Consider the following 27,728-nt stretch of genomic DNA (forward strand, 5'->3'; position numbering starts at 1 on the left):
GTCCCGCCTCGTCACAATTCCAACACTTCCTATTGGCTAAATCTGATACTGCTGATATTTCATCGGAAGCGATGTTAACTTCCTTATTAATATCCACGTGTTCGACTTCCGAAATTTGTCTGCTTGGAACTCGAAATTGCTTAAAAGGAACTTTTTGTGCACCCTGCACAGTGTCAAAGAAATTTTCGCGTCTTATACAAGCACGACGTAACTCGTTAAGAGAGGAAATGTCGAAATGTAATCATTCCAGTCGTACATCACGTTTGAGATTTTGTATTAAAGTTTCCACGAGCTCTCTTTCAGACAACGGAGTGCTTAGTGAATCACACAGACATAATACACCTTCTAGAAATTTTTCAAAAGACTTTCGGTTTTTGTTTCCTGTTGCGAATGGTTTCTTTGTAGTAAGGTGTCGGATCAACGGAAGCTTGTCCTACCATACTATTTTGTAAATTATCAGCTGCCCTACCCTGACTGGGTAAATCATCGCGAGGTCATGACTGATTAAGGTTCATCGCTGAAAAATTACCTTCTAAAGAATTAGTTAATAACCTTTCAGTAGTATTTTGAATATCGCGTGTTACTATTTCTTGTTGTTGACGTACTACAGTTTCTACTACTTCTTCTATACGGTCAAGATTATTTTGTTGGGTCAGTCTATTTTGGTTCAATCGGTTAATACGAAAATTACGATTTTGTCGACGCGAATTACTCGAATCCCCTGTGTTATTTACTTCACCATGTTCTAATGAAGCCGTGTCTGACACTGCTAAACGTCTATGATTGATTCGTCCGCCCATAGAAAGGGGTTCTAATATGGGTACTATATTTTATCCGGCGTGATTGGTCATAGAATTACTATCAATTTGTCTGCGACAAAGTGGGCAAGAATTACTACTATGCACCCACCTTGATATACATTCTCTATGGAATCTGTGCTGACAAGGAGTAACTACCATGTCAGAATCTAACAAAGTTTCATTGCAAATGGTACACAATGATACTTGTGCATCCTCTACTTATAAATTTTCATCACTGCGATGAACAGGCATTTTGTTAAAGCACAACAAAACTCAATCAGCTTCAAATCCACAAACAAAATTACTCACAGAGTAATAGTACAAAGGGTCTTGTTTGCCCAGAAAATTTTGCTTCCCGTGAATTATCACTTGATAGATTCAACCGCTGTGTTTGATCCAAATTTATTTGCGCAAAAAAAAAAAAAAATATAACGTTATGTAAGGTATTAAAAATAATCCTTTATCAAACTTTTCAGCAAAATTTTTCTCATAAAACGTCCCGTATTTATATGTGATCCCGCGTTGATTTCAAGAGGCTATCATGTTTCCTTCTTCTCGTCTGCTTCGCCATTGAAATAAAAACTTTTGTGTGCCAGATCGTTGCTGACTGTTATTGTTTGTAAACACTCTACACATCAAAAGTCAAACAAATGTTTACCAAGGTATAACAGTTTGAGAAGATTGAAATTCAGAAGCAATTCAATGGTAGAGTGTAACAAACATGATACTTCAACTCTATTCCAAAAGAAAAGCAAATGAGATCAATCACCACAGTGAGAAAGTGTTCGTCAAAGTATGACTGAATGTGGTTAAGAACACGACCTCCGCATTTTAACCTAATTCCAACACTCTGTCACCCCTGACACTGATACAACAGATAAAATATTATTCGGGTACCCGCGAAAGCGAGAGCCCCTAGTTGGGCGCCATTTTTATGTAATGCACCATGTCGGTTCGCTAGATGTTACAGCGGCAGTGCCCGTATAGCAGTGCATGCTAGTTGGACCTGGTCTAAGCTCTTCGGCTGGGGTGCATTTTTGTATAAAACAATAGCACTGCATAATTACATAAACATTTCATGCACTAGATTAGGGGTCTAGTATAGAATCCTAACCTGGACTACAGCAAAATTACACACATCTGAACATTCACGGACAATGTAGGTTAACAGCTCGGACAGACTAATTGAGATTTTTGGTTTCCTACGTGGACTGGAAAATGTAGCAAAACACGAGCTACCACAGACGAAACGAAATGGAACAAATTTTTGGAGAATTATATGTTGTTAATCTCCGCTCTCTCCCAACCCTACCTTATGATGAGAGTATAACACCTCTCCCATACCAACCTAATAAACAATCAACGCCTGGAATCACATATTATACCTCTTTACACTTTATTCATTGTATATTTTTGGAATTCAATATCGTTACATACGAAATAGTTTTATTTATACGAAGAGAAATTTGTTTATACTATCTCTCTATGCACTAATACTCTAGTCTAAGTTTTTCAAACATTTAAATAATTCAACATTTAGGTGTACGCGAAATCGCAAACCCAAATCATAAACAAAAGTTACTTTACGAACGCCAAGCGAGACTAAAATCATTTATAGCACTTTCAAATAAGTGTGTCTGGGGTACATGCATGTGTGCATACAATCACCAATTATAAATTCACTGGTTTTTTTTTCTTTCTTGTGTTACGTACCTTGTTTAATCCTCGATGATGCCCCGTTGTTTGCGCAAACACCTGGTCCTCGATGGAAATTCGCCGATGGTAGATAATGAGTAGATATATATTCCCGCTTTTACAATCCGCTCGTTACACACTTTACATATTTAAACATTTAGGTACAATTATGAATGAATTTACGAATGAATGTAAGAACGACCTCTAATCTCGAAGTGAGTTTTGTACTAGGTTTTAAACATACTACGCAATGCGCTTTTACTTTATAAAAAAAAAAAAAAACAAATAAGTTTATGAAAGAAATTTATATGTTAAATTATGCACATGCTTATAAAATATGAAATGATTTCAGAAAAAAAATTGTTCCAAATGCCGAGATTCACGTATGTCCAAAATTTTTATCGCCGGTGAGTTTTGTTGTATACCAGCATCCACAGTATGCCAATGACCAGAATTATATATACATACATATATATACTTGCTCTGGTATGCTTAACACGTTGCATAAAGGTTATGAAAAAAATTACTGGTGAGCAGAACGAGACTATCACTTTTAGCGGAACTTAATTTGTCGCCAATCATCTTTCGGTACAATCTCGCATCAGTCAGTGCAAACCAGGCAACAATATGATGCCTTTAAAATTTAGCTGATTGGGAGCCACTAATTAATTCAGCGGAGCACCCTCACAACGCTGTTGCTATAATAGCCTAAAATTTCACTATTCTTTATTGCACTTTTCCTTTACGATTTATAGAAGTTATTCGACTTCATATAAGGTGCCATCAGTTACACAAACAGTGTTTTCTTTTAATTGTTCATTTAGAAATTTCCGCTTTTACAAAAATACTTCTGAATTTTCATCTCGAGTCTAGCCAAAAAAACCGCTCGGCTCGCCCGTTTTAAAAAAGACGCTCTCACAGTTCAGTGGAGTCAAATGCGTTCACGTAGTGATAGTCATATTACTTTATAAGTTCAGATATTTGGCGAAACATAATTAAATTGGCAGTAAAGTGAAGGAAAATGCTACAGTACAGGCAAAAATAAATAGTTACAACCCAGATATAATATTTGCACACATCACAATAGCGGCAAAAATTCGACACCTACAACCTCACCTATTGTTGTAAAACTTCGCTCCAAATATGCACGCAGTAGACTATTCAAGTCAGTAGCTAAGTACTGTAAAGCAAAGAAAAGCGCTCTCACATTAAATGATATTGCTGTCGATGGTACTCTAACGCGAACCGTGAGATCATACATTATGCTTCTCAGCTAAAACGTCAGAAACACCTATCAGCAGCTTTCTCAATACGTTGTCAGGTGTTCGTTCGGAAAAGAGACCGGGAAGCGGCGATTCGAGTGAGTGAAAAGAGAAGCATTGACGAAATTGTCGGCACAGCATACAAATTGTTAGTTCAATGTTTATGTTTATGTATGTTTATAATGATTACTTTTTAATGTTAGTACATTTTTGCAAGTTTACTTTTTCCTCAATTGTTGCACTTTTATTCTCTTCTACTCTCTTCATTTGTTGGAAGTTAGATAAAATGCCAAATTTTTGTTATCAGGTTCTCTTCTACTTGCTTTTCTGTGATTTAAGTTCTCAATCATACCAATTCTAAATATTCTCGCGGAATTTTGTTCTCGCGGATTTTTTTATTCCCGCGGAAAAATTCCTCCAATTCTGTTCTCCTAGGGAGAACAATAATTGGGGAATAGGAATTTCGAATTTTCGAAGTCAGCTGTTTTGTCAATTGAAATTTCGTTGCACATTTCTTATTTTGTTTACAAAATTGAAAAGTTTTATTATTGTTGCAAATTTGTTGGAAATTAAGAAATAAAATATAAACAATGCACAGTATTTATTGCATTTCATGTGGTATTCACTGAAATGAGTAATGAATTGGTGCCACAGCAACATCAACAGCGGAACATAAGAAGAAGACGGCCGCATAACACAAATCTGCCGGAGTTGCCTGCTTTCATTCAGCAAAGCAATTTTCTGGCGGCCAAGTTGAGTTGAATTCGTCCTTCGTCATATGCCAAAATATATCTAAGCCTTATTAAAAAATCCTTGCGCAATTTCTGGATGGCTGCATCAAATATGTATACCAAGAGCTCTACCGTTGCTTATGATATACTTTTCGACTTAAAATAAAGAATATTGTGGTTGTAGTTGTTGTTGTATTAACAGTGAGAATATTGTGGTAGAGTGTAAATACATATTTTAGCACAAATTTGTACAAATAAGTGTTCTTTCTTAAAAGAACCAATTTCTTTTAACTATTTTGATGCATTCCCTTTAATTTAACTAGTGAAAAAAACTCCTATGAAATGGCAGAGAAATCTCCCTCTCCCTTACATTCATAATACCTACTTTTCTCCCATAACCGGTTTCCGCTTTTTCGAACATTGTTCAGAATAGGAGGAAAGGGAGAAGTGAAAAAACTCACAAGGAATTTTTATTTAGAATACGAGGAATGGGAGAAGGGAAAAAACTCGCACGGAATTTTGGTTTAGAATTGGGCTGAATATGTTTTTGTTCTTGCCATTATTCTTCTTCCTTTCATTTTATATGTAGTTTTAGGCAAATTTACATTTCACATGCTATTGTTTATTATTCTTGTTTTTGCTTGTTCTTTCCTTGGGCACATTCTGGAAATCATTTAACATGAATTTATCCAAATTATCTGGTAATTTAAAGCTGAAGTTAGACAGACTATGCAAGCAGTCGAATGGTCTTAACGTGGTTCATTTTAATGCACGCAGCCTGACGCTGATAAAATGTACTATGTTCGATACATTTTTGATCAGTCTTCAATAGATATTATCTGTATCTCTGAGACCTGGTTTGGTGAACACATCAGTGATCTCCAGTGTTGTATCAATAATTATTATGTTGTACGAAATGATCGGAAGCACAAAAAAGGGTGTGGGGTAGCTATATACTGCAAGAAATCGCTCAAAATCAAACTTCTTTCTAAATCTGAAAGTTGCGGTACACAGTATATAGTTTCAGAGGTGTCGGACGGTTTAGCCAAAGTACTTGTTTCATGTGTGTATAATCCGAATAAATGTCAGTTAGATGGTTTCTTTTCTGAACTAGCCGTTTATGTTACTGACTACGAAGATTATGTTATATGTGGTGACTTCAATGTCAATATACTTGTCAATGATTCCATTAGTGTCAAACTGCGTGATCAAATCTCAGCAGCAGGCCTAACTATAGTAAACAGTGAAACTCCTACTAGATATGCGAGAAATGCTAGACCAAGCCTTTTTGATTATTTTATTACCTCTGACTTGACCCATATATTAAAATTTTACCAATTATTCTTTATATCGGACCATGATTTGATTTTTTGTATTTTCGATGTAGTGTTTGGACGCCCCCCTAGTGGTGTTGCATTCTCGTACCGTGACTTCCGTTCTGTAGACACCATTGCACTGTTTTCCGATTGTAATGCTATTTGTTGGAATGAATGTTGGAATTACGAGTCGGTAGATGAAAAACTTGAATTCCTTAATAATAATTTGATTGCCCTTTTCGATCGGCACGTCCCCCTCCGCAGTACTAACATTATTAATAAATCTTGTCCTTGGTTTAATAAAAAAGTAAGCGCTGCGATTCGTAAACGTCATAAATTACATGCCAAGTGGAGAAGATCGAATACGAGTGCAGCGTGGCATGAGTATAAAATTGCACGACATACAGCAACAACTGTGATTAGGCAAGCAAAAAAAATGGTATTGTCAACAAAAGCTAAATCCTTTTCTCCCATCTAGAAAACTATGGAACAACCTTAAGAAACTGGAGGTCTATGGAAAAAATAACCAGCAGTGTGAAAATTACCCGAATGTCCTTAATGAGTTCTTTTCTTGTTCGGTAAACTCCAACAATATTACTATTGCCGATGAAATATCTGCGAACAATGCAAATCAAGAATTCTTTGAGTTTCTTTGTTAGTGAAAATGATGTGCAAAAGTCTGTATTGGAAATTAAGTATGAGGCTGCTGGAAATGATGGTATATACTTGAAATTTGTCAAAATTGTTTTGCCGTTTATTTTAAGAGTATTAACTCATACAATTAATCACTGTCTCACAACTGCCTGCTTCCCAGAAGCTTGGAAAAAAACAATTATTTTGCCTATTCCAAAAAAACCCCATGCGTCCACCCTTGTTGATTATAGACCAATAAGTATTCTGCCAGCTTTTTCCAAGGTATGCGAAAATCTGATGGCCAACCAAATTACAGAGCACATCCAAAAAAATAACTTGCTTTCTCCATTGCAGTCTGGATTTAGGCCAAATCACAGCTGTGCTACTGCTATGGTAAAAATTTTAGATGATATTAGAGTGCATTTCGACGTTGGAGATCTAACTATTCTCTGCCTCCTAGACTTCTCTAAAGCTTTTGACTCAGTAAACCATGCCCTGTTATGTTGGAAACTCAGGAGCTTTTATGGGTTCTCTGAATGCTCCATGAAACTCATGTTTAGTTATCTTACTGGAAGATTTCAAAGAGTGAAAAGTGAGAATACATCATCAGAGTTTAAGGCAGGTGTCTCGCAGGGATCTATCCTTGGCCCGCTTTTGTTCAGTATGTTTGCTAATGACGTTTTTTTCTGTATGTCAATTCGTTAGTGTTCATGCGTATGCTGATGATATTCAATTATACCATTCCGATCGTATCGGCCTTGTGGAAGACCTATGCTATAAATTGAATAGTGATTTGTTTGCTGTGTTGTCCTGGGCGCGGAAGAATGATTTATGTTTGAATGCAGCCAAATCGTGTGTCATGCATATTTCTAAAAGCGATATATATCCAAACGACATTCCGCCTGTGTGCATTGGTACATCTACCCTTGTGATCACTGATAAAATAAGGAACCTCGGGTTTATAATAAATAATAAGCTAAGCTTCTGTGATCATATCAATAAATTAATTAGCATAGTCTATGTAATTCTGCGTAGGTTAAGATTCTCTGCATCGTTTACCCCACAGGAAACACGCCGAAAACTCGCGCTCCAATTAATTGTACCTCATTTTACATATGCAGAAATAGTCTATAGCAAACTTGACTCACAATCTGTTAGCAAGGTGAACGTAGCCTTCAATAATGTGACGAGGTATGTTAATGGCATAAGTCGTTATACTCATATATCACCATGGCGTGACAAAATTCTGGGCTGTAGCATTATGCAATATTTGGCCGCAAGAAACTGCATTTTCGTGTACAAGCTGTTAGAGTGGAAAACCCCTAAATATCTGTATGACAAGCTTCAACTAACCAGATCTCAGAGACTCAATACCTTGGTAATTCCCAGACACAGTACACTAACATCCAGCCGAATGTTTTTCATTAGCGCTATCAAAATGTGGAACATGATTCCACAAATTTTTAAAGCTCGTTTGAATAGACATAACTTTAAAACGGAAATATACAGATATTTTTGTGATCTTGCCTTCTGACTACATACCACTTACTGCCAATATCTTCTTTATTCTTTTCTCTCGTCTCCTATTTTCAAAACTTCCTACTATCTGTTTTATTTCCTAATTTTTATTTATTAAATTCTGTTGTATTAGTATTAAGCGTTGCATTTTTTATATAAATTTGTTATTATTATGTTTTGTTATTATTATTACTTTTCCAACTATTGTTAGAATAAGATAATATCCATTTGCTGATGTACATATAAAACACCTATTAGTTTTAGTTGTACAAAAACGAAAAAAGAAATAAATTCAAATTCAAAATGGTTCCATGGCGAATAGCCATAGAATCACATTAATCTGAAGTCCGGGGTAAAGAAACCTTCGATTTATAACGCTGGTCAACACAAGTTCTGTTGGATGGGATTTAATGCAAGATTGTTAAAATACTTTTCACTCTAATTTCAAATGTGAAAGCCGTTTTTTCCTAGCAGCCCTAGTTCCCGAAATGTTTAATATGAAGTTTTTAGTAAAAACAATTAGCCCAATTCTAAATATTCCCTCGGGACTTTCTTCTCGCTAATTTTTTTATTCTCGCGGAAAGATTCCTCAAATTCTTTTCTCCTAGGGAGAACAATAATTGGGGAATAGGAATTTCCAAGTCAGCTGATTTGCCAATTGAAATTTTGTTGCGCATTTCTATTTTGTTTAATAAAGTTTAGTTATTGTTGCGAATTCGGTTAAAATTGAGAAATAAAATATATACAAAGCATAGTATTCCACATCATATGGTATTGACTGAAATGAGTAACGAATTGGTGCCATAGCAACACCAACAGAGGAGCATAAGAAGACTGCGCGATAAAACAAATCCGCTAGAGTTGCCTGCTTCCATTCAGCAAAACAATATTCTGGAGGCCAAACCGAGTTGAATTCCTCTTTCGTATATGCCAAAATCGATTAAAGCCTTTTTAAAAAAAATCATTCCGCATTGTTTGGATCACTGTAAGAACTCTTCCGTTGCTTATTTATATACTTTTGGACTGTAACAAAGAGTTTTGTGGTAGAATGTTACGGGATTTTAGTACAAATTAGTGTTTTTCGTATAAGAAACAGTAATTTTTCACTATTTTGATGCATTCCCTTTAATTCAACATGTGAAAAAAAATGCAGAAAAATGTTCCTTTCAATCACATTCTAAATACCTACTTTTCTCCATTAACCGGTTTTCCCTTTTTCGAATATTGAGGAAAGGGAGAAGTGAAAAAACTCACAAGGAATTTTTGTTTAGAATCGGGATGAATATTTTTTTTTTTTAATAAATAAACTTTATTATTATCAATTGCAGTGAGTTTAATTTTCTTTTAAGAGATTTTCCTCTTTTATGCGCGTTCCAGTGTCCTTGATATCGCTTTTCCCTAGCGCGGAGGTCCTGATGAAAAGCTTGCCCTGCTGTTCACTGAAATCGCCAACATTTTCAGGAAAACGATCCAGATGGCTATGGAGAAAGTGCGTCTTGATACTCATGTTAATATTCAGATGTTGAAAGTGTAGCATCAGTTGGTCTATATACTAAGTGGTTTGTTATTAGTTTTATATGGGGAACCGAATAAGTCCATATAAGCTCGTTTCACTACGTTTGTTCATACCCTTTCTCCTTGATGAACTCATAATAATGCAATGGATTACAGCAGTTACTATGGTAATATGTCAACTGAGAAGTGTTTTTTGTATGATACACGTATTTCAAAAACTCGAGCTCTTAGAAGAAATTTTGATGGCACATTTTAAATCAACGACCCCAAATTAGTGACAATCACAAGAAAAACTCCATGCAACCGACAAAAAGTGCTATTACGTCCACCAGTGTAATCGTTGCTAAGCTTTTCGTAAAGAGCATAATAATTATGTCGATAAAGAGAGCAAAAGCAGTTGTACGTGACCGCTTCTGTGTGGTATCTAATATTGTAAAGTATTTTTTTTATCTCTTGTGCATCCTATAGTATGGGAACACATGAAAGAAAAGTGTAGTCTAAAGTTTTGTCGAAATTTATCCACATTCTTACTTATGGCCAATTACGTTACATACGCACTACCGTCCTAACGTAACAGTTTGCTTTCCTGAAAAAAGGAAACGAATAGCTAATATCTCTTTAAACAATAGCAATAAGAACAATGACAGGTGCTGCGGATTCTGCGGCAGTACAAGTGGGTCACGTCGAGAGATCATTCATGATATTCCAGAAGACACGACGAATTAAAGTCATTTAGTACAATGATCTTAACCTCAAAATCTTCGGGGAGTACCGTTACAACAAGAACAACGTTCGCTGTTTAATTATTGTCGAATAGTTTATTATAATCATTATTCCAAAAAGAGGCATAAAGGCTGCAATCCAAGTGTTATTCCATGAATGGGAATGCAAGGATTGCAAGTGATTGCATTCCTTAACAGCTCTGATCCTATACAACGAGCTTTGGCAGTTGCTTTAAGTTTTTACTCCTATACTAATTTAAAAAAATCTTTCAATTAGGAAAATATATATCAATAATAGTGAAAAAACAAGTAAGGAAGGCTAAGTTCGGGTGTAACCGAACATTACATACTCAGCTGAGAGCTTTGGAGACAAAATAAGGGAAAATCACCATTTAGCAAAATGAACCTAGGGTAGCCCTGGAATGTGTTTGTATGACATGTGTATCAAATGAAAAGTGTTAATGATTATTTAAAACGTAGTGGGCCTTAGTTCTATAGGTGGACGCCTTTTCGAGATATCGCAATAAGGGTGGACCAGGGGTGACTCTAGAATGTGTTTGTACGATATGGGTATCAAATTAAAAGTATTAATGAAGGTTTTAAAAGGGAGTAGCCCTTAGTTGTATATGTGAAGGCGTTTTTGAGATATCGAACAAAATGTGGACCAGGGTGACCCAGAACACCTTGTCGGGTACCGCTAATTTATTTATATATGTCATATCACGAACAGTATTGCTGCCAAGATTCCAAGGGCTTTTGATTTCGCCCGGCAGAACTTTTTCATTTTCTTCTACTCAATATGGTAGGTGTCACACCCATTTTACAAAGTTTTTTCTAAAGTTATATTTTGCATCAATAAACCAATCCAATTACCATGTTTCATCTCTTTTTTCATATTTGGTACAGAATTATGGCATTTTTTCATTTTTCGTAATTTTCGATATCGGAAGTGGGCGTGGTCATAGTCGGATTTCGGCCATTTCTTTATACCAAGATAAAGCGAGTTCAGATAAGTACGTGAACTAACTTTAGTAAGGATATATCGATGTTTGCTCAAGTTATCGTGTTAAGGGCCGAGCGGAAGGACAGACGGTCGACTGTGTATAAAAACTGGGCGTGGCTTCAACCGATTTCGCCCATTTTCACAGAAAACAGTTATCTTCATAGACTCTACATATGTCCCTACCAAATTCCACAAGGATTGGTAAATTTTTGTTCGACTCATGGCATTAAAAGTATTCTAGTCGAATTAAATGAAAAAGGGCGGAGTTCGTCATCCGATTTCGCTAATTTCATCATGATATCTTCAACGACTGCTAAATTACAGCTTGCAAAACTTTTAAATTACCTTCTTTTAAAAGTGGGCGGTGCCACGCCCATTGTCCAAAATTTTTCTAATTTTCTATTTTGAGTCATAAGGTAAACGCACATACCAAGTTTCATCGCTTTATCCGCCTTTGGTAATGAATTATCGCACTTTTTCGGTTTTTCGAAATTTTCGATATCGAAAAAGTGGGCGTGGTTGTAGTCCGATTTCGTTAATTTTAAATAGCGATCTGAGATGAGCGCCCAGGAACCTACATATCCAATTTTATCAATATACCTCAAAATTTACTCAAGTTATCGTGTTTACAGACAGACGGACATGGCTAAATGATTTCTTTTTTCAACCAGATCATTTTGATATATAGAAGTCTATATCTATCTCCATTAGTTTATGCCGTTACGGATTACCGTTATGCGAACAAAGTTAATATACTCTGTGAGCTCTGCTCAGCTGAGTATAAAAAATGTAGTTAAGGCCTTGAGCTCGATTCGAACCCACGATCATGATAAATAAAGAAATTCGGATGAAAGAAGCATAGTCCACATAAAGCGAAAAGCCACCAACAGTCCCGAAACGATCAACGACATGGAGTCACTCAAGGGCCTTGAGGGTTCGAACCCAAACGAGAATACCCCCTTTCGAGAGGGAAGCTCTAAATCGTCAAATACTGCTCTGGACGAGAACCAAAACTGTCAGTAAATTGATCTCCATAGAATAGAAATTTGTTTCCTTACTTCCTGTTTCTCTTCTTTTTTCACCTTCGTAAGTAATAGAAGTAAATTGTCATTAACCCCCTAACCTATAACCTATAATAAATCTTCGAGTTCCAAAGGCTACTTACGTACGTTGCTGCGCATTCTTAGAAGACGCGTCGAGGGTATGAATATCATCCACCTCAACGCCTCGCAAAGCCTATATAAAGAAACTTGATGAATTAAGATATCTTTGTGAGTCCTCCGATATAGATATTATATGCATTTCAGATACTTTGTTTTCTTCAAGCCATAACGATGATCTAGTCAAACTAAATGGTTATCGACTTTTCAGAGCTGATAGAGGCGGTCATGGTGGTGGTGTTGCTATATATGTGAAAAGTAGTCTGTCCTGTAAATTACGTTGTAGTTCTTGTACCGGTGATCCTGTCGAATTTGTGTTTGTTGATGTTTTTTCAGCGAATGGTGATAAGCTCCTTGTTGGCTGTGCATATAGACCTAATCGCCAAGTAAACTATGATGGCTTTACTGATTTTCTGAAACCTTTACTTTTAAACTACGCAAACATTATCCTAGCTGGTGTTTTCAACAGCAATCTGCTCGTAGAATCTAGTTTGAAACTAAGTATGGAATTCTTGGGACTTTTCCCCGCTAACGATTCCTTACCAACACATTTTACAAATACCAGCTCCTCGCTGCTAGACGTTTTCTTTATAAACGAACCCCAGAAAGTTCTTCTTTACGACCTGCTGTCTGCACCCAATTTTTCTAAACACGACCTTCTATTCATAACCTATAATTTTCAAACGTTGTGCACACCGTGCCCTTTTATTTACCGTGACTTTAAAAGCATAAATTATAGTGAATTTACTGAAGCAGTTGCGGCCGTCGAGTGGGGAATCATTCGCACGCTGGCATCGGTTGATGATCAGACAAAGTTCCTTCAAGATAATATAAACAAGCTCTATGATGACCACGTTCCAACAAAACTTAAGGTGGTGAACCACTATAACAACCCATGGTTTGACGGCAGAAAAGACATTTAATACATTTGCGTAACCTGGCTTACTCGCGGTGGAAAAGACACCGAACTGTTTCACTGCCAAAAAAGCCATAAGATCGGCCAAGGTTGAGTTCTACAAAAATAAGTTTAGTTACGCTTTAAATTCGAAGGAAACTTGGAATACAATAAAGGGTTTTGGGATTGGCAAATCCAGGACGGCTCTCTTAGTTTCCCCCGATGTCGATGTCAACGATATCAATGATAATTTTGTAAAACTCCCTCCTTCGGCTGCAAATGTATGTATTGACAATTACTGTGATCGTGTTAATGTTGATGCAAGTCCCCTTGAGTTTGCCGGTGTCGATGATTGTGTGATTCGGTGAAGTCCAACGCAATAGGGTTAGACGGAATATGTGCTAAATTCTTGAAAATCATCCTACCCATTATCCTTCCCCACACAACATAATTAATAAACTCCATTCTTACGACCTATGTCTTTCCAAAATGTTGGAAAGCTGCTAAAGTTATACCAATTCCCAAACAGAACAATGAGTACAGGCCTATAGCCATACTACCTTTCTTCTCGAAGGTCGTTGAGCACATTTTACATGGGCAGATCGCTACATTTGTGCGTGAAAATAAACTCCTGGCAGACCATCAGTCTGGTTTCCGCCCAAAGAGAAGCCGTACTACGGCACTCCTTTCTGTAGTTGAGGATATAAGGCAGCGCATCGATGATAAATTTACGGCTTATCCAATCCTCCTTGACCATTCCAAAGCCTTTGACTCTGTTGAGCATAGACTACTATGTAAGAAGCTGATAAACCTGTTTAAATTTTCGAGTCATGCAACCAACCTAATCAGTTCCTATCTAGATGGCAGAACCCAGGCAGTATGAGTAGATAGTTGAAATTCAAACTCGTTTCCCAAGGCAGTCGGTTCTATGCACCTGAGCGACTCGGGATTTTTCCCGACCAAGGACTGTCATTTCAGTGTGACCCCATTTAATTTGTTTCGTCCCTCCCACAAATTGTCATCCTCCCAGCAGCTCCTTGCAGCAGGACTACTCCATATTCTCTTACTCCGGGAAGGTATCGAATCCAATCCGGGTCCGTCTCCTGACAACGGTCCTGAGAAATGGTTTTGCTGCATCTGCCGGCAAAGAATCGTTTTAGGACGGTCATACTCTGTTCAGTGTGCCTCGTGCAAGGGATGGTTGCAATTGGACAGGTTGTTCTGGGCTTGATCCCAAAACCCGACGTCCACGTAACTTTTATAAATCTTTTGTGGCTCCTTGCTGTTCACGCCCAAGGGCGTCCCGTAGTCTACGCCTAAGCGCCCCCACTACCTTCCAGCAGCCCCGCTCCTCAGCAAGCCACAACAAGTATCCGCTGCTGCTCGCGCCCCACGGCGCCAACAACTCAAACAGCTGATACCACTCATAACTACTACCTTCGTAGTAGAGTTGGTTATTGTTGTTGTAGCGATAAGGTTTATCCCCGAAGGATTCGGGGAGTGTTATCGATGTGATGGTCCTTTGCCGGATACAGATCCGGTACGCTCCGGTAACACAGCACTATTAAGGTGCTAGCCCGACCATCTCGGGAACGATTTATATGGCCACATTAAACCTTCAGGCCATACCTCTCTCCCCACCCCCAAAATCCATGCAGAGCTTGGGGTCGCCAGAGCCTCGTCTGTTAGTAAAACAGGATTCGCCGCGGATAGGTGAGGTTGACAATTGGGTTTGGAGAAGCTATATATTGCGCTGGCAACCTGAAAGGGTTGCGCTACACAGCCCCTTGAATCTGGTATTTTAGTCGCCTCTTACGACAGGCATACCTACCGCGGGTATATTCGCACCCCCTAACCCGCTGGGGGTAGAGTTTGTAGCAATGCTGAGCATCACCCCTGCCCCCGTCTTCCCCCCCCCCCCCCCCCTCTTTTCCGGCAGCAATCGTGCAGGTCATGGAAACAGACTCTCAGTCCCTACCTCCGTTTGCACCGTCTGCCAGCACAGAATATATAGGTTTGCGACATCCGCCCAATACAGCTCCTGCCTTGGGTGGTGCCACTTTCCTAGATGTTCTGGTCTTCGCGACGGCAACCCCCCGACGCGTTTCATTGCGCCATGTTGCCAGGTCGCAAACCCAAATCATCCGGGTACCCCAATGCTTGCCCAAGGACGCCCAGTCCCAGGGCCACAACAGCAATTGCGTCCTGGCCTTCCACAACCCAGGCGTAGCCACCCGTCACTTACCCCCCCCCCCCCCCCCCCAGTCACCCGTCTCCCCTTATGCACTTAAGAATTCTGCAGTTAAACTGTAATGGTCTAACTGGGAAGATTACGCAGATAGTCGATTTCATGAAGCGGCACAAATAGCTGCAACAGACAGCACCTTGCTGCCCTCCCTATCCCGACTGATGCCCGCCAAGGGGAGCATGCCTTCCGTAAGGTCATTGAATCCGCCTCGGCACATTTCATTCCCGCCGGGAGAATTCCCGAAATCCGGCCCCACTTCCCGGCGGAGGCCGCGAGCTTAGCGAGGGAACGCGACCTTATAAGACAACTTGATCCAGGCGACCCCCAAATAAGGGATATAAACCAACGCATCAGATTGCTTGTGGACGAACACAAGCGGGCGAAATGGGAAGAGCACTTAAGAGGTTGTAACCTCTCTACCGGTGTAGGTACACTTTGGTCCACCGTAAAGTCCCTATCGAATCCGACTAAGCACAAAGACAAAGTTTCCATCGCCTTCGGCGATAAGGTGCTGTCGGATGCGGAAAAATGCGCGAGCGCTTTCTGCCGACAATATATAATGCATCCTACGGTCGACAAAGATAGACGGAGAGCCAATAGACACGCACATAAACACAAATTCAGCGCGTCACCAATCACCATCACCGCTAGAGAGGTTGAGGACGCCATTGGTCGCGCTAAACCATCCAAAGCAGTGGGCCCAGACGGCATAGCCATGCCGATGCTTAAAAACCTAGGGAAAGAGGGTTTCAAATATTTAGCGCATGTCTTCAACCTGTCTCTCTCCGCCTTTGCCATACCCGAGAAATGGAAAATGGCCAAGGTGGTCCCGCTACTAAAGCCTGGGAAACCAGCTAACGTAGGTGAGACATATCGTCGGATATCTCTCCTATCGCCAGTGGCAAAGACGCTTGAAGCCATTTTGCTCCCTTATTTCCAAGCACATTTGCAGCTAGCCCCTCATCAGCATGGCTTCAGAAAACTCTATAGCACTACCTCCGCGCTAAATGTCATTAGCACCCAGATAAATTGCGGTTTGAATCAATACCCACACCATAGAACAGTACTCGTAGCGCTAGACCTATCAAAAGCCTTTGATACGGTCAACCATGGCTCATTACTGCAAGACCTGGGAGGGTCTACCCTTCCCCCATGTCTTAAAAGGTGGACCGCAAATTATCTGGGTGGTCGGCAGGCATCGGTGCAATTCAGAAACGAAACATCAAAACCAAGGAGAATTAAACAAGGGGTGCCACAGGGTGGTGTCCTATCCCCACTTTTGTTTAATTTCTACATATCTAAGCTACCTTCACCACCGGAAGGAGTCACAATCGTTTCCTACGCCGATGACTGCACAATAATGGCCACAGGCCCAGGCCCAAAGATCGATGCGCTATGCAATAAAAAAAACGGCTACCTCCCTGATCTCTCCAGTTTTTTCGCCTCGCGAAACCTGGCATTATCACCGACTAAATCTTACGCGACCTTATTTACAACATAGACGTCCCAAATGTCGACCATTTTGAACATCCACGTCAATGGCGCTACGCTACCAACTGTCTTACACCCCAAAATCTTGGGTGTGACGTTTGATCAGGATCTACATTTTGGTGAGCACGCAGCCGCAATTGTTCCGAAAATCCAGAGCCGTAATAAAATCTCCAAATCCCTTGCAGGCAGTACCTTGGGAAAAGATAAAGAAACGCTCATTACTACATACAAAGCAATTGGCCAGCCGTTTACGTGCTACGCGTCACCCATATGGTCGCCAAGCCTAAAAATTACTCAATGGCAGAAGCTACAGGCCTGCCAAAATACCGCTCTCAGAATCGCCACGGGCTGTCTTCTTATGTCCCCAGAACACCATATACATAATGAGGCGAGAATTAATTGTAATGTAGATCCAACGCCTCTAACACCCCTTTCCTTATGGTCCACCCCTGTTGAAACGGCAAGTTTCCTTGGACTCCCGTTAGAGGATATTGATGACAATTTGTGATCGGTCGCGGCTATTAGGTGGGGCGAGCATTGCTACAGCAACAACAACAACAACAACAACAACAGAAAGTCAAACTTATTAGACATTTTGCGAGGTGTTCCCCAAGATTCAATCCTGGGTCCTTTGTTATTTGTATTGTACATTAATGACCTGCCTAGTGTTCTCAAGTATTTCGACGTCCACATCTACGCTGACGATGTTCAATTGTATACGTGCTGTCCTGTCGATTGCACCAGTTTATGTATAAGTAACTTAAATCACGATCTGGGCCAAATAGGTGTATGGGCTTCTGGGAACGGCTTATGTCTAAATCCTCGAAAGTCGAAAAGGGTCGTCATTCGTAGAAAGCCGCTAGCTACAAATGCCTTAGATAATATTATGTTCGAAAACTCTGTTATAGAATATGTTGACACTGCAATAAATCTTGGTATAGTTTTTAGCAAAACACTTACATGGAAAGACCATATCTTTAACACGGTAGGAAGTGTACGGAATGCTCCGTACACTGTGGTTGACACAGTATTTCACCCCGTTACATATACGATTACTTTTATCCAAAGCGTACTTAATACACACGCTTCTTTATGGCTGTGAGATTTTTTCTAGCTGTGACTATGCGAGCAAAAAGAAGTTAAATGTTGCTTACAATAGCATTGCCTGATATGTATATGGGCTGAATAGGCTTGATCACGTTTCCTATTACTCTGAAAATTTGCTAGACATATCCTTTGACAACCCCTTAAAGGTTAGAACTCTTATTACCTTACATAAGATAATTTACACCAAAGAACCTCATCACCTACTTCGAAGGCTTAAATTTCTACATTCAACAAGGTTAATGCTTCTCGCGCATGTTAAATATCGTATGTTAGTTTCGGAACGGCAATTTCTTGTCACTTCGATCCGTCTTTGGAACTCCCTTCCAACTAGAATATGGCAAATAAGTAATGCACAGCATTTCAAGAAAGAGTTGTCTGTTTTTATAACTGACTCTCATTTCCTTCCATAACTTATGTACTTTACTGATTTCTTATCCTGTTTTACTCACCACCTTCAACCTTCCCTAAAGGTTAAAATTACAACCGTACTACTATTCCAACTCTCCTTTAATTTTAATTTCTGTTCTTCATCCCTAGGCTAAGCTCTATTAAATATATTTTAATGAAAATGTCTCATCAATTGTTTATTATCTATTGTTAATTAATTAGTTAATTTATTGTCATATTTTTAAATATTACATTTTTTGTTTTTACTATTTTTTTTTTTTTTTGATCTTATGCTGTTTTGACTAGCACTTTAAAATAATTCTGTCAAATTGTTGTGCTGGGAAATTAAATAAAAATACAATAAAATATACAATATAAAAAAACTACTAAATACGTTTTCGATAGTCATTTCATAATAGTAATAATCATTAACTTTGCGTGTACTTACATCTCGTATTTCCTTGATTTTTTGACCGCCCTTGCCAATAACACATCCAGCAAGACTTTGATGAATCAGCAGACGTACATCAACTTCATCATCGCGCTAAAATGTACGGAAAACTTAATTAATAAAGCCTTAAAACAATTTTAACCGTTTAGAACTCCTACCTCTTCGAAGTATTTTAACATCTCGGTCACAATTTGTATCGTTGACTCCAAATCTGATGAAATCAAAATGGTGCTAATAAAATCGAGAAAAGAAATAAACATGTACATTTAATGAGATATATATAAATTTATATCAGACTATCGTAGAAATTTCAGTCAGATGTAGAATGTTTAAAGTTCCTTTTCTGATAATTCTATTTTGGTTAATTCTATCACTGGTTATTATAACTGCAATCGCCGAGTTTTGTGCTATCGTGTTCTTTCAAGGTACACAGTTTATACCATACGCATCCTAATAAACAATCGGTCCTCTATGTATTGGTTAGTATAGGTATTTCACATTCACTATGCAGTAAACCTGATTTAGTAATGACATTCTTGAAATTAATTTTAAATTATAACATTAGGCATTCTATTTAGTAGTTATTAAAAAACAAGTAATCCAGACACATTGAGATGAACATGGATGTTTCCAGTTATTGCAAGATTTATAGGCAGTATATGCAAATGAAGGTATCCTTTGACGTTAACTTTAAAATTGAATCGAATACATTGACCATTTTATTAAAAATACTTAATTTATAAAATAAAATTGTATAATACAAAATAAATATAAAACGGACATCGACAAGTTGTGTTTTCAGAAACGCATTTCAATTTGCAATTGAGAATAACAATCATAAACAGTGGTAACCCCTTAATCAGAAACTTCAATGTTCAAATTAATTCATATACATTATTATTTTTAACGTTGTTTACATTCTAATGTGCGATATATACATACATATGAACTAAAGTAAAATTTTACACAAATTAAAACAATAATTATTTGACATTGGGTTTTTAACAAACACAATCGTTGAGTGATAGCTTTCCCAACGCATCGCTGAATATTTTTGAGCCACTCAACGGTTTGGGCGCGACGATCACAAATTGTCATCAATATCCTCTAACGGGAGTCTTGCAGTTTCAACAGGAGTGGAGTAGAGGCATTGGTTCCAAATTGTAATTGAAAAGATGGTTGGTGTCATGTCATGTAGTCCCCACAAGCAAGCAATACATTATGTATGTCGGGTTTGACTCTGGATAGGTAAGAGGAGCTTAACCTGTTACAGTACCCAGATCGAAGTTGAGCTAGAATGACGCGCGTTTCCCTGGGGCATGTGCGTTCCTCTTCTGCGGGTTCTGGGTATTTTTCTTTAAAAACTGGTTTCGTCGGGCAATTCCTGGCATAGAAGTCCGACCTCTGTTTGTGGATAGCACTGAGGACCTGCTTGTGCTTTTTTGCTTCATAAGGCTGTGCTCGCAGGTATTTCCTCATAATGCTTACGGAGATATCCTCTTAAGCCCCTGGGCGGTGTGGTCTCATCAATCAGATGTCTATTTGGATGCTCAGGTTTCTGGGTATTCAACAGATACTGTTTGTTCAGTATTTCATGTCTCTCCCTAATGGGGAGTACTCTCGCCTCATTGTGCAGGTGGGCTTCTGGGGCCATAACGAGACGACAACCCGTACCGTTCTGATAGCGGTGTTTTGGCAGGCCTGTATTTTCTTTCAGTAAGTAACCTTTAGGCTTGGCGACCATATCGGGGAAGCGTAGCATACAATCGGCCGGCCAATTGCTTTTTAAGTGGTAATAAGTGTTTTTGTCTTTACCCCAGGTGGTCCCGGCAAGAGATTTGAGGACTTTATTAGGGCTCTGGATTCTAGGTACAATTGCGGCTGCAGGCTCGCCAATGTAGATCCTGATCGAACGTCACACCCAATATTTTTGGGTGTAAGAGAGTCGGTAGCGCAATGCCATCGACGGGGATGTCCAATAAGGTCGACATTTGCCGTGTCCATGTTGTAAATAAGGTCGCCGATGATTTGGTCGCTGACAATGTCAGATTTCGCGAGGCAAAAAACTAGAGAGATCGGGTATGTAAATGGCTTCAGCTTAAAAAACCGCCGAAGTTTGTTCGAAGTCAACATTTTTGCTTTAATTGGAGCGAGATTAGGACTGTCTCTTTGACTGTACACGATTCTCCGTAGTCGCCAACAATTTCGTATGTTTATAAAAATGAGCACAAAAATGTCAACTTGAGAGAACCCAATAGATTTTAAAATGAAAAAGCATAATATAGAGATTTTATGGAAGCTGAGTGTGCATAAGGAAGCAAATCATTTTTTTAATTTATTTTTGTCCTACGCATTTCTATGATGGGGTGTGACTGGAAAAAACCGTTTATTTGATTTATCCGCACCTCTATAATGTACAAAGTACAAAAAATGTTAGTTGGTTTTTATTAAAATTATTGTAGATTGTGACTTTTTTGTTCTTCGAAAAATATATTTTGTTTCAGCTTAGTACAGCAATTACCATTATCTTTAATAAAATTACTTAACCTTAGTTAAATCATGAGTTTTGGTATTATGGAATAGGGGATCAAAATCGAACTCTCGGCTCGGATTCGGCCTATAAACATATCTGTGTCCCCACCACTGTTTTATTGTATAAATATATTCTATTGTACTATGTCTATTTTATGTTATTTTAATTTGTTAGTAATTAAATTATGAAATTAATAATTATGAGTATCAGTTAAGTGATTAGGATTTCATGACAAACTTTGCAGGACTTAACTTGAGTAATTGTAGGATGTTTTTTTTTTATGCATTCAATATATTTGTTATAGGTATAAGTTGAAAGTGGGTGAGCAAGCAGCATACTTGGTTTTTATGCACCGGCGAATTGTAGGCATACAACAAACAATAAAGTCAAATTTTTCATTAAAATATCCGTATTGGATCAAACTTATTTCACTAACCTGCTACATTACTACATGTTAATAGAGTAACATCAAACTCTGCATATTTTTATAAAAGTTTTACAACATTTGTGAAAGTCGTAGAAATGTAGTAGTAAAGTTCTAGCATATGTGTAATTAATAACATAATTTAGTTTTTTTTTGTAAAGTGTTCTTCGGCAAGTTGCAGATACATGGCAAGATATGCTCACGCTCATCCAGCTTACACCCACAATAAAAATGCTGAATGCACATAGGCGAATACCACTGATGTACAAACACAACTGTTATGCTACGCATCGTAAGAAATAATGTCCGTTTTCGAGCAGCTTCATAATTCAGAAAAGGATATGGATCAAATTTGAGATTCTAGGATACTGCAATGCGGTGTGGGGGGTTGCTTCTTAATATGTTTAAAAGCATTTGTATGGATTTCGACATTATATGTTAAGAGCAGGACAATACACAAATATTTTTAAATGTACGTAGGTGCTATTTATACATATAAATTGCATTGAGAGACAACGGAGTGCCTCGTATTGACTTTTTACTCTATACACAATATATTTTACTTTTGGTAAGGTAAGAAGATAAACCAATCAATTAAGTGATTAAGATGCAAATAATGTTAAAAAATTGGAAATATGGATGCATTTAAAGTTATAAGAATATACAAAATTTGTTGGAAATTTACTAAACAGTTACAATATACATATATGCATGTAGGTCTAAAGTACTGATATTGTAAATTATATGTATGTATATTTCATAGTATTTAATTCGAATTATTGTTTACCGTTCGGGGCCTTGAGAGTCGTCGACAGATACAGTGGCTTTATACTGCATTTGTATAATATAGGTTGACACAGTGTTGGGTTTATTAATTTGGTCAAGTTGATTGATTGGTGATGTAGAATAGTGGTGATGATATAGCAGTACAAAAATATTTTTTGTTTGTCAATTGTTTGGTTATATAACATATATTATACAAAATTTATTAATATTTGTTTTGAGTTGGCCACAAGAACCATTTTATTCACCACATTTTGGTAAATTGGTACGCAGATGAAATATATTTTTGATTATGGATAAATTTCGTTTGGTTCCATTCAATTATTATTTCGTATTTCAATTGATAAGACACGATGAGCAATAATGTCAACGCAGCATTATAGCATTTCAGCAAAATGCCAAGCAAGATTTGAGTATTAAATTCGAGATAGGTTAGTTTTTTATCAAGAATTTAAATAGATTTATTTATATTTTGCGCATTTAGATACATCGTTGTTGGTGTTTGTGGCATTGATGGTGTACAGATCAGACCAGGGCCAGTTCAGTTGTTGGGCGGGCGGGCGTACGGGCAGGCGAGCAAATAAGTGACCAGGCAGGCGGACAGGCGGTTAATCGGTCAGACGAATGGGCATTTATTTCGATCAGTTTCAATGTTTTATATATTTTTGTTGGGTTTGCCGTTGATAATAACATTTCATATTGAACCAATACGGGGCAAATCAAATCAGGCAGTAGATGGGCGTTCAGGCGGGCATTCACGGCAACGTTTTCATTTCAACGTTTACGATTTGTAGTTTTTTTTACAATCGAATCGTTTCGGTTTTGTGTCGATTTGGTACGACAGTTACATATAACGAGAGTGTGGGACAAGAGAAAAGAGAAAAATTTTCATTAGGTTATGCGGTTAATTGCATTGGCTTAATTACAAAAACTAATAAATAATTTTTATTAATACTTCACAATAGATAAAATTCCTAATCTAATGCATAAGAGTACATACTATATAAGTATTTAAGACTACTAGTCCAAAATTAGTATGACTCCCATAACAGAAAGGATAGCATGAATATATGTATGTGAACTTTAAGTAGTTGTAGTAAAAATGTGATTGGAATTCTGCTTACTTTGGAGTCAGAATATTAGAGAGGTAATCCAAAGCTATTTACAATTTAATGAGAAACTATTAAGCAACTTTTATTACTTTTTAAAGAAATTATTACAGCGGGAATTTTAATTCATTATTTTCTTAGTTGCTGTAATATGGTTAAAATGAGAAATTCAAGCTAATTTGGGAATATAAAGCATCATTTATTTTAGAAAAAAATGTGTTAGCTAAAAACCTTTCTAAGGTCAAAAAATAAATTACCAAGGGAATAGATGGAAGATATAGACAACAGAGCATACAATATAATAATAATAATATAATTGTTTGCTTAATACTTTACCTGCGTACGCATTCTTTGAATGTGCTGTCCTCCTTTACCAATAACGGCGCCAGCAATCTATAACACATAAGTACATATTAATTACTTACATTAATCGATTTGAAATTTATATTTATTACTTACACCACTCGGGATCAGAATACGTATTTGGTCGTCATTACGACGATTACGTTTATCGGCTTGTGGCCCGTCGTCATTGTTTTCGCGCTTCATCTTCATTTTTTCTAAAACCAAAATAAAAAAAATTTTAGTAAACAACATTAAACATACATTTTATTTATTTTTATAAAATCGCCCATAAATTTAGACATAGGTACATTACAGCTAGGAGGTAGCTATTCGTGCGGAATTTTTTTTCCGTTCGAAAAAAAACAAAAAAAAAAAACAAAAAAAATGATCAAACCAAGAATTCGGAAATTTGTGTACTGAATTTTCCCTACGAACAGGGTCACCCTGAGAAAGGTACTTGAAACTAAATAAGGCGGTATGGCCTAGAATGTTTAATATGGTCATATAAATCGTTCCCGAGATGGTAGGGCTAGTACATTAATGGTACTTGTTACTTGACTTATTTTGTTTTGTTGATTTTCCGACAGGGTGGATAAATGATGCATATTGGAACGATTCTGCGTCATCCTTTGTCAAATTTGGAGACAAACGGTTTCGGCGTTGTGCCATCACCAGTGTCGATTTTCGTTCTGATCTGTTGTTGTCATTTGTCCTGTATTTATAGTTCGTAGGTATGTACATGAACAGGTATTGTCTAAATTGATGCTTGTGTATATTTAGTTATTGTATGTGCTGTGTGCTCATTCAGAACCGAGGTTGGGTTTTACTGATCGATTTGTGTGGCTGACTGAGGCAGGTAAAGTCCGTAATTTTTGTTGTTTGACCTTCTTTGTAGGTTTGTTGTTTTGGTGCGTTAATTGTTTTGTGTTTATTTGTTGTTGTGTGTTTGTCTGTTGTACCTGTGTGATTACTTTGTTTCTTGTAAACAAGTTTTAAAGGTTCGAATATTTTGTCAGAAATTGTGTTTGTCTGTTCGTTTATTATTCTACCGTCGGATGTTTTCTGTTTGTAGATTTCCATGTTTTCGAGTACGTTGAGACGTCGGCATTTTGCTTGTATGTGAAAAACCCTGTTTTATTGATGTTTGCTGGGGAACATTCATTTTCGACTATGTGATTCGCGAAGTTAGACTGTGGTATAATGTTTGGATTCCGTGTTTTTTTGTTGTAATCTCTGATGTGCTCTCTGAGCCTCGTTCTTATTTGCCGTCTTGTTTGTCCTATGTAACTATGTTGGCATCCGCAGGTAAGCTTGTTTACGCCGTGGCTGCTAAACGGATCCTCAGAGTTAGTGTTAGTTCTTAGTTTCCGCCCTAGATTGTTCGATGTTTTGAACGCTGTTGTATTTTTTTTTAAAGTTTGCCAATTTACATATATGATGCTTTTCAAGTATATGTCATAGTCGTCCAGGTGTTATTATTTTCCCTTTCATTATTTCTTTTGGTTCTCCATTGGTCCTTCTGAGCTTATCTACTAGTGCCTTTTTATATCCGTTGTTTGCAGCGATATTATATATGATCTCAAGTTGTCTCTTATATGCCTCTTGTGTAAGAGGTGTTCTTTCAAGTCTATGTACCAAGTGCCTTAATGCTGCATTTTTATGCTGTTGGTGGTGATTTGAGGTATTATGTATTATTGTGACGGTGACCGTTAGCTTTCTATATATGTCATAGTTAAATCTTTTGGCAACTTTATCAATATTTATCGTGAGGTCTAGACAGTGGCGGATTTGAATATTCGCCGCCCCTAGGCAAAACATTACTTGCCGCCCTTATTTTCACATAAACAATATTTAACACAATGATTGCGGTTCAGTGCTTTGTTGCAGTGTAATTGTTTAACCTTAACGTTTTTCCAAACATTCCTCATTTACATATCTTTGCGTCTAGATTTTTCAGCTGCGAATTCGCAAACGACATCATCACGATCGATAGATAAAAATAATTCTGATTCTATCGTCAACAACGCAAGCTTGTCTTCGCCCAATAAAGATCTGAGGTCATTTTTCACGCGTTTAAAACAAAACGATCTCTCTGCGCTACAATTTGCAATAGGAATTGAAACAAACATTCGCAAAGCAATGTCAACATTAGGGTAAGAGATACGCAAATTATCCTGTCTCAGCATTTTCAACAGTTCCAGCGGAGAATAATTTGAAATGTTCTTTTACCATGCATGCCTTGAAAAGGAGCATTTCACTTCCCAAATTTTCCTCAAGATCTTGGGTGTAGTAGCTGCTCAATATGGTGGATTTCTTACGTAATTCTTCGTTGCTTACATGTTTCACACCAGTAAAAAAAATTATCACGCGAGACAAACAGAAGACTATATACTGCCTATTATTTGACGTACGACCAGACTTGACCTTCAGATTTTATGCATTATAATATACTTGTGAGGAATAGAAGGGCTTGAGCTCAAGATTTGCATCGAATTCACGCTCGTTTTTTGGCAGTGATGTCAAGTGTGGTAACCTCTTAGATGATTCTGATTCTCAGGGTTGCGGGTCGGCTGTTTCTTTACGCCACCACGCACAGGTACGCTGTTAGGTTTCTAAGGCGGGTGATTAGAATTTTTTTGCAAATTTTTACGACTGCTATGCGGAAAAATAATTTACAGCTTCATTATAATTTCGAAATGCATAAAAAAGAATGAACTATTAATTATAATATACAGACAAAAATACTATTTTAGGTGCAGCAAAATCCGAATGTGGTTCTTAGCATATTTGTGATTTGCATACTTTTCACATTGTTTTTTATATTATGAACTATTGTTGAGCTAACTTGTCCAAAGTCTCCGATAGTGGTATTGATGGGTATAAATCTTTTATGTCAAAAGATTCCAATTTGTTGTTCTTTGTTAGTTCTACGGTCTCAAGTTTCTCAATTAGTTTTGTTGTGTTAGCTATTCCATATTCGTTCCTTAGCTACCTGTTACAGGAACGTGCCGGATCTATATTCGGCAAAGGACCATCAACATCGATAACACTACCCAAAACCTTCGGGGAGTGTCTTCATCGTTAATACAACAACAAAATGATGCAAACATGTAAATGTTCGATCTTTTTTTTAAACTTCTCTGACATTGCTAAAGATAAATTCCGTCGTCTTTAATCCGATGACACATAGAATTTGTTCGAAGACTAAATGGAAATAAAGTTATGGGTCAATAAATGCTTCAACCTATGAAGAGGGGGTTTCGCGGATGACTCCAGATTTCGAGGGTTATTGTAAATTCTGAGTATGCAGTTTTTGTAAAAGGACTGGTACAAATTAAAAAAAATGCTCATAAAGTGCTAACAAGTTTTTTTTACCTTTAGTTTTTATTAGCACGGAAATAACAGTGCGAGGTAAAGATTTTTTATCAAATTATTCGTGATAGTCCTTTTAAGGAGACCCCACATCAAGCTTTTTACAACGGTTTCTGACCTTTTAGCGTACTGTTCGCCACAATCTTTTTAATTATGTAATGATTTTCGGCGGTTACCCTATTTTCAAAAGTTTTGCTTTTACCAGGGCACAATACTGCTCAATTTGCC

At 37.7% G+C, this 27,728-nt stretch overlaps 1 protein-coding gene across 4 annotated transcripts in view; it reads right to left on the minus strand.

Moving 5' to 3' along the window:
- Nucleotides 1-27,728, minus strand: part of HnRNP-K (Heterogeneous nuclear ribonucleoprotein K) — a 157,499-nt gene that overhangs the window by 61,847 nt on the left and 67,924 nt on the right. For 3 of the 4 annotated variants that reach the window (XM_067773506.1, XM_067773507.1, XM_067773508.1), the window contains 5 exons: nt 24,243-24,343; nt 24,120-24,176; nt 22,679-22,722; nt 19,093-19,165; nt 18,932-19,027 (listed from right to left, as the gene is read on the minus strand). In XM_067773506.1, coding sequence (XP_067629607.1) covers nt 18,932-19,027; nt 19,093-19,165; nt 22,679-22,722; nt 24,120-24,176; nt 24,243-24,343 — 371 coding nt within the window. Of the gene's footprint in view, nt 1-18,931; nt 19,028-19,092; nt 19,166-22,678; nt 22,723-24,119; nt 24,177-24,242; nt 24,344-27,728 lie in introns of those variants that run through there. The other variant, XM_067773509.1, reaches the window with a different exon arrangement.

The sequence above is a fragment of the Eurosta solidaginis genome, chromosome 3 (assembly GCF_040869045.1).
Source record: "Eurosta solidaginis isolate ZX-2024a chromosome 3, ASM4086904v1, whole genome shotgun sequence".
NCBI lineage: Eukaryota > Metazoa > Arthropoda > Insecta > Diptera > Tephritidae > Eurosta > Eurosta solidaginis.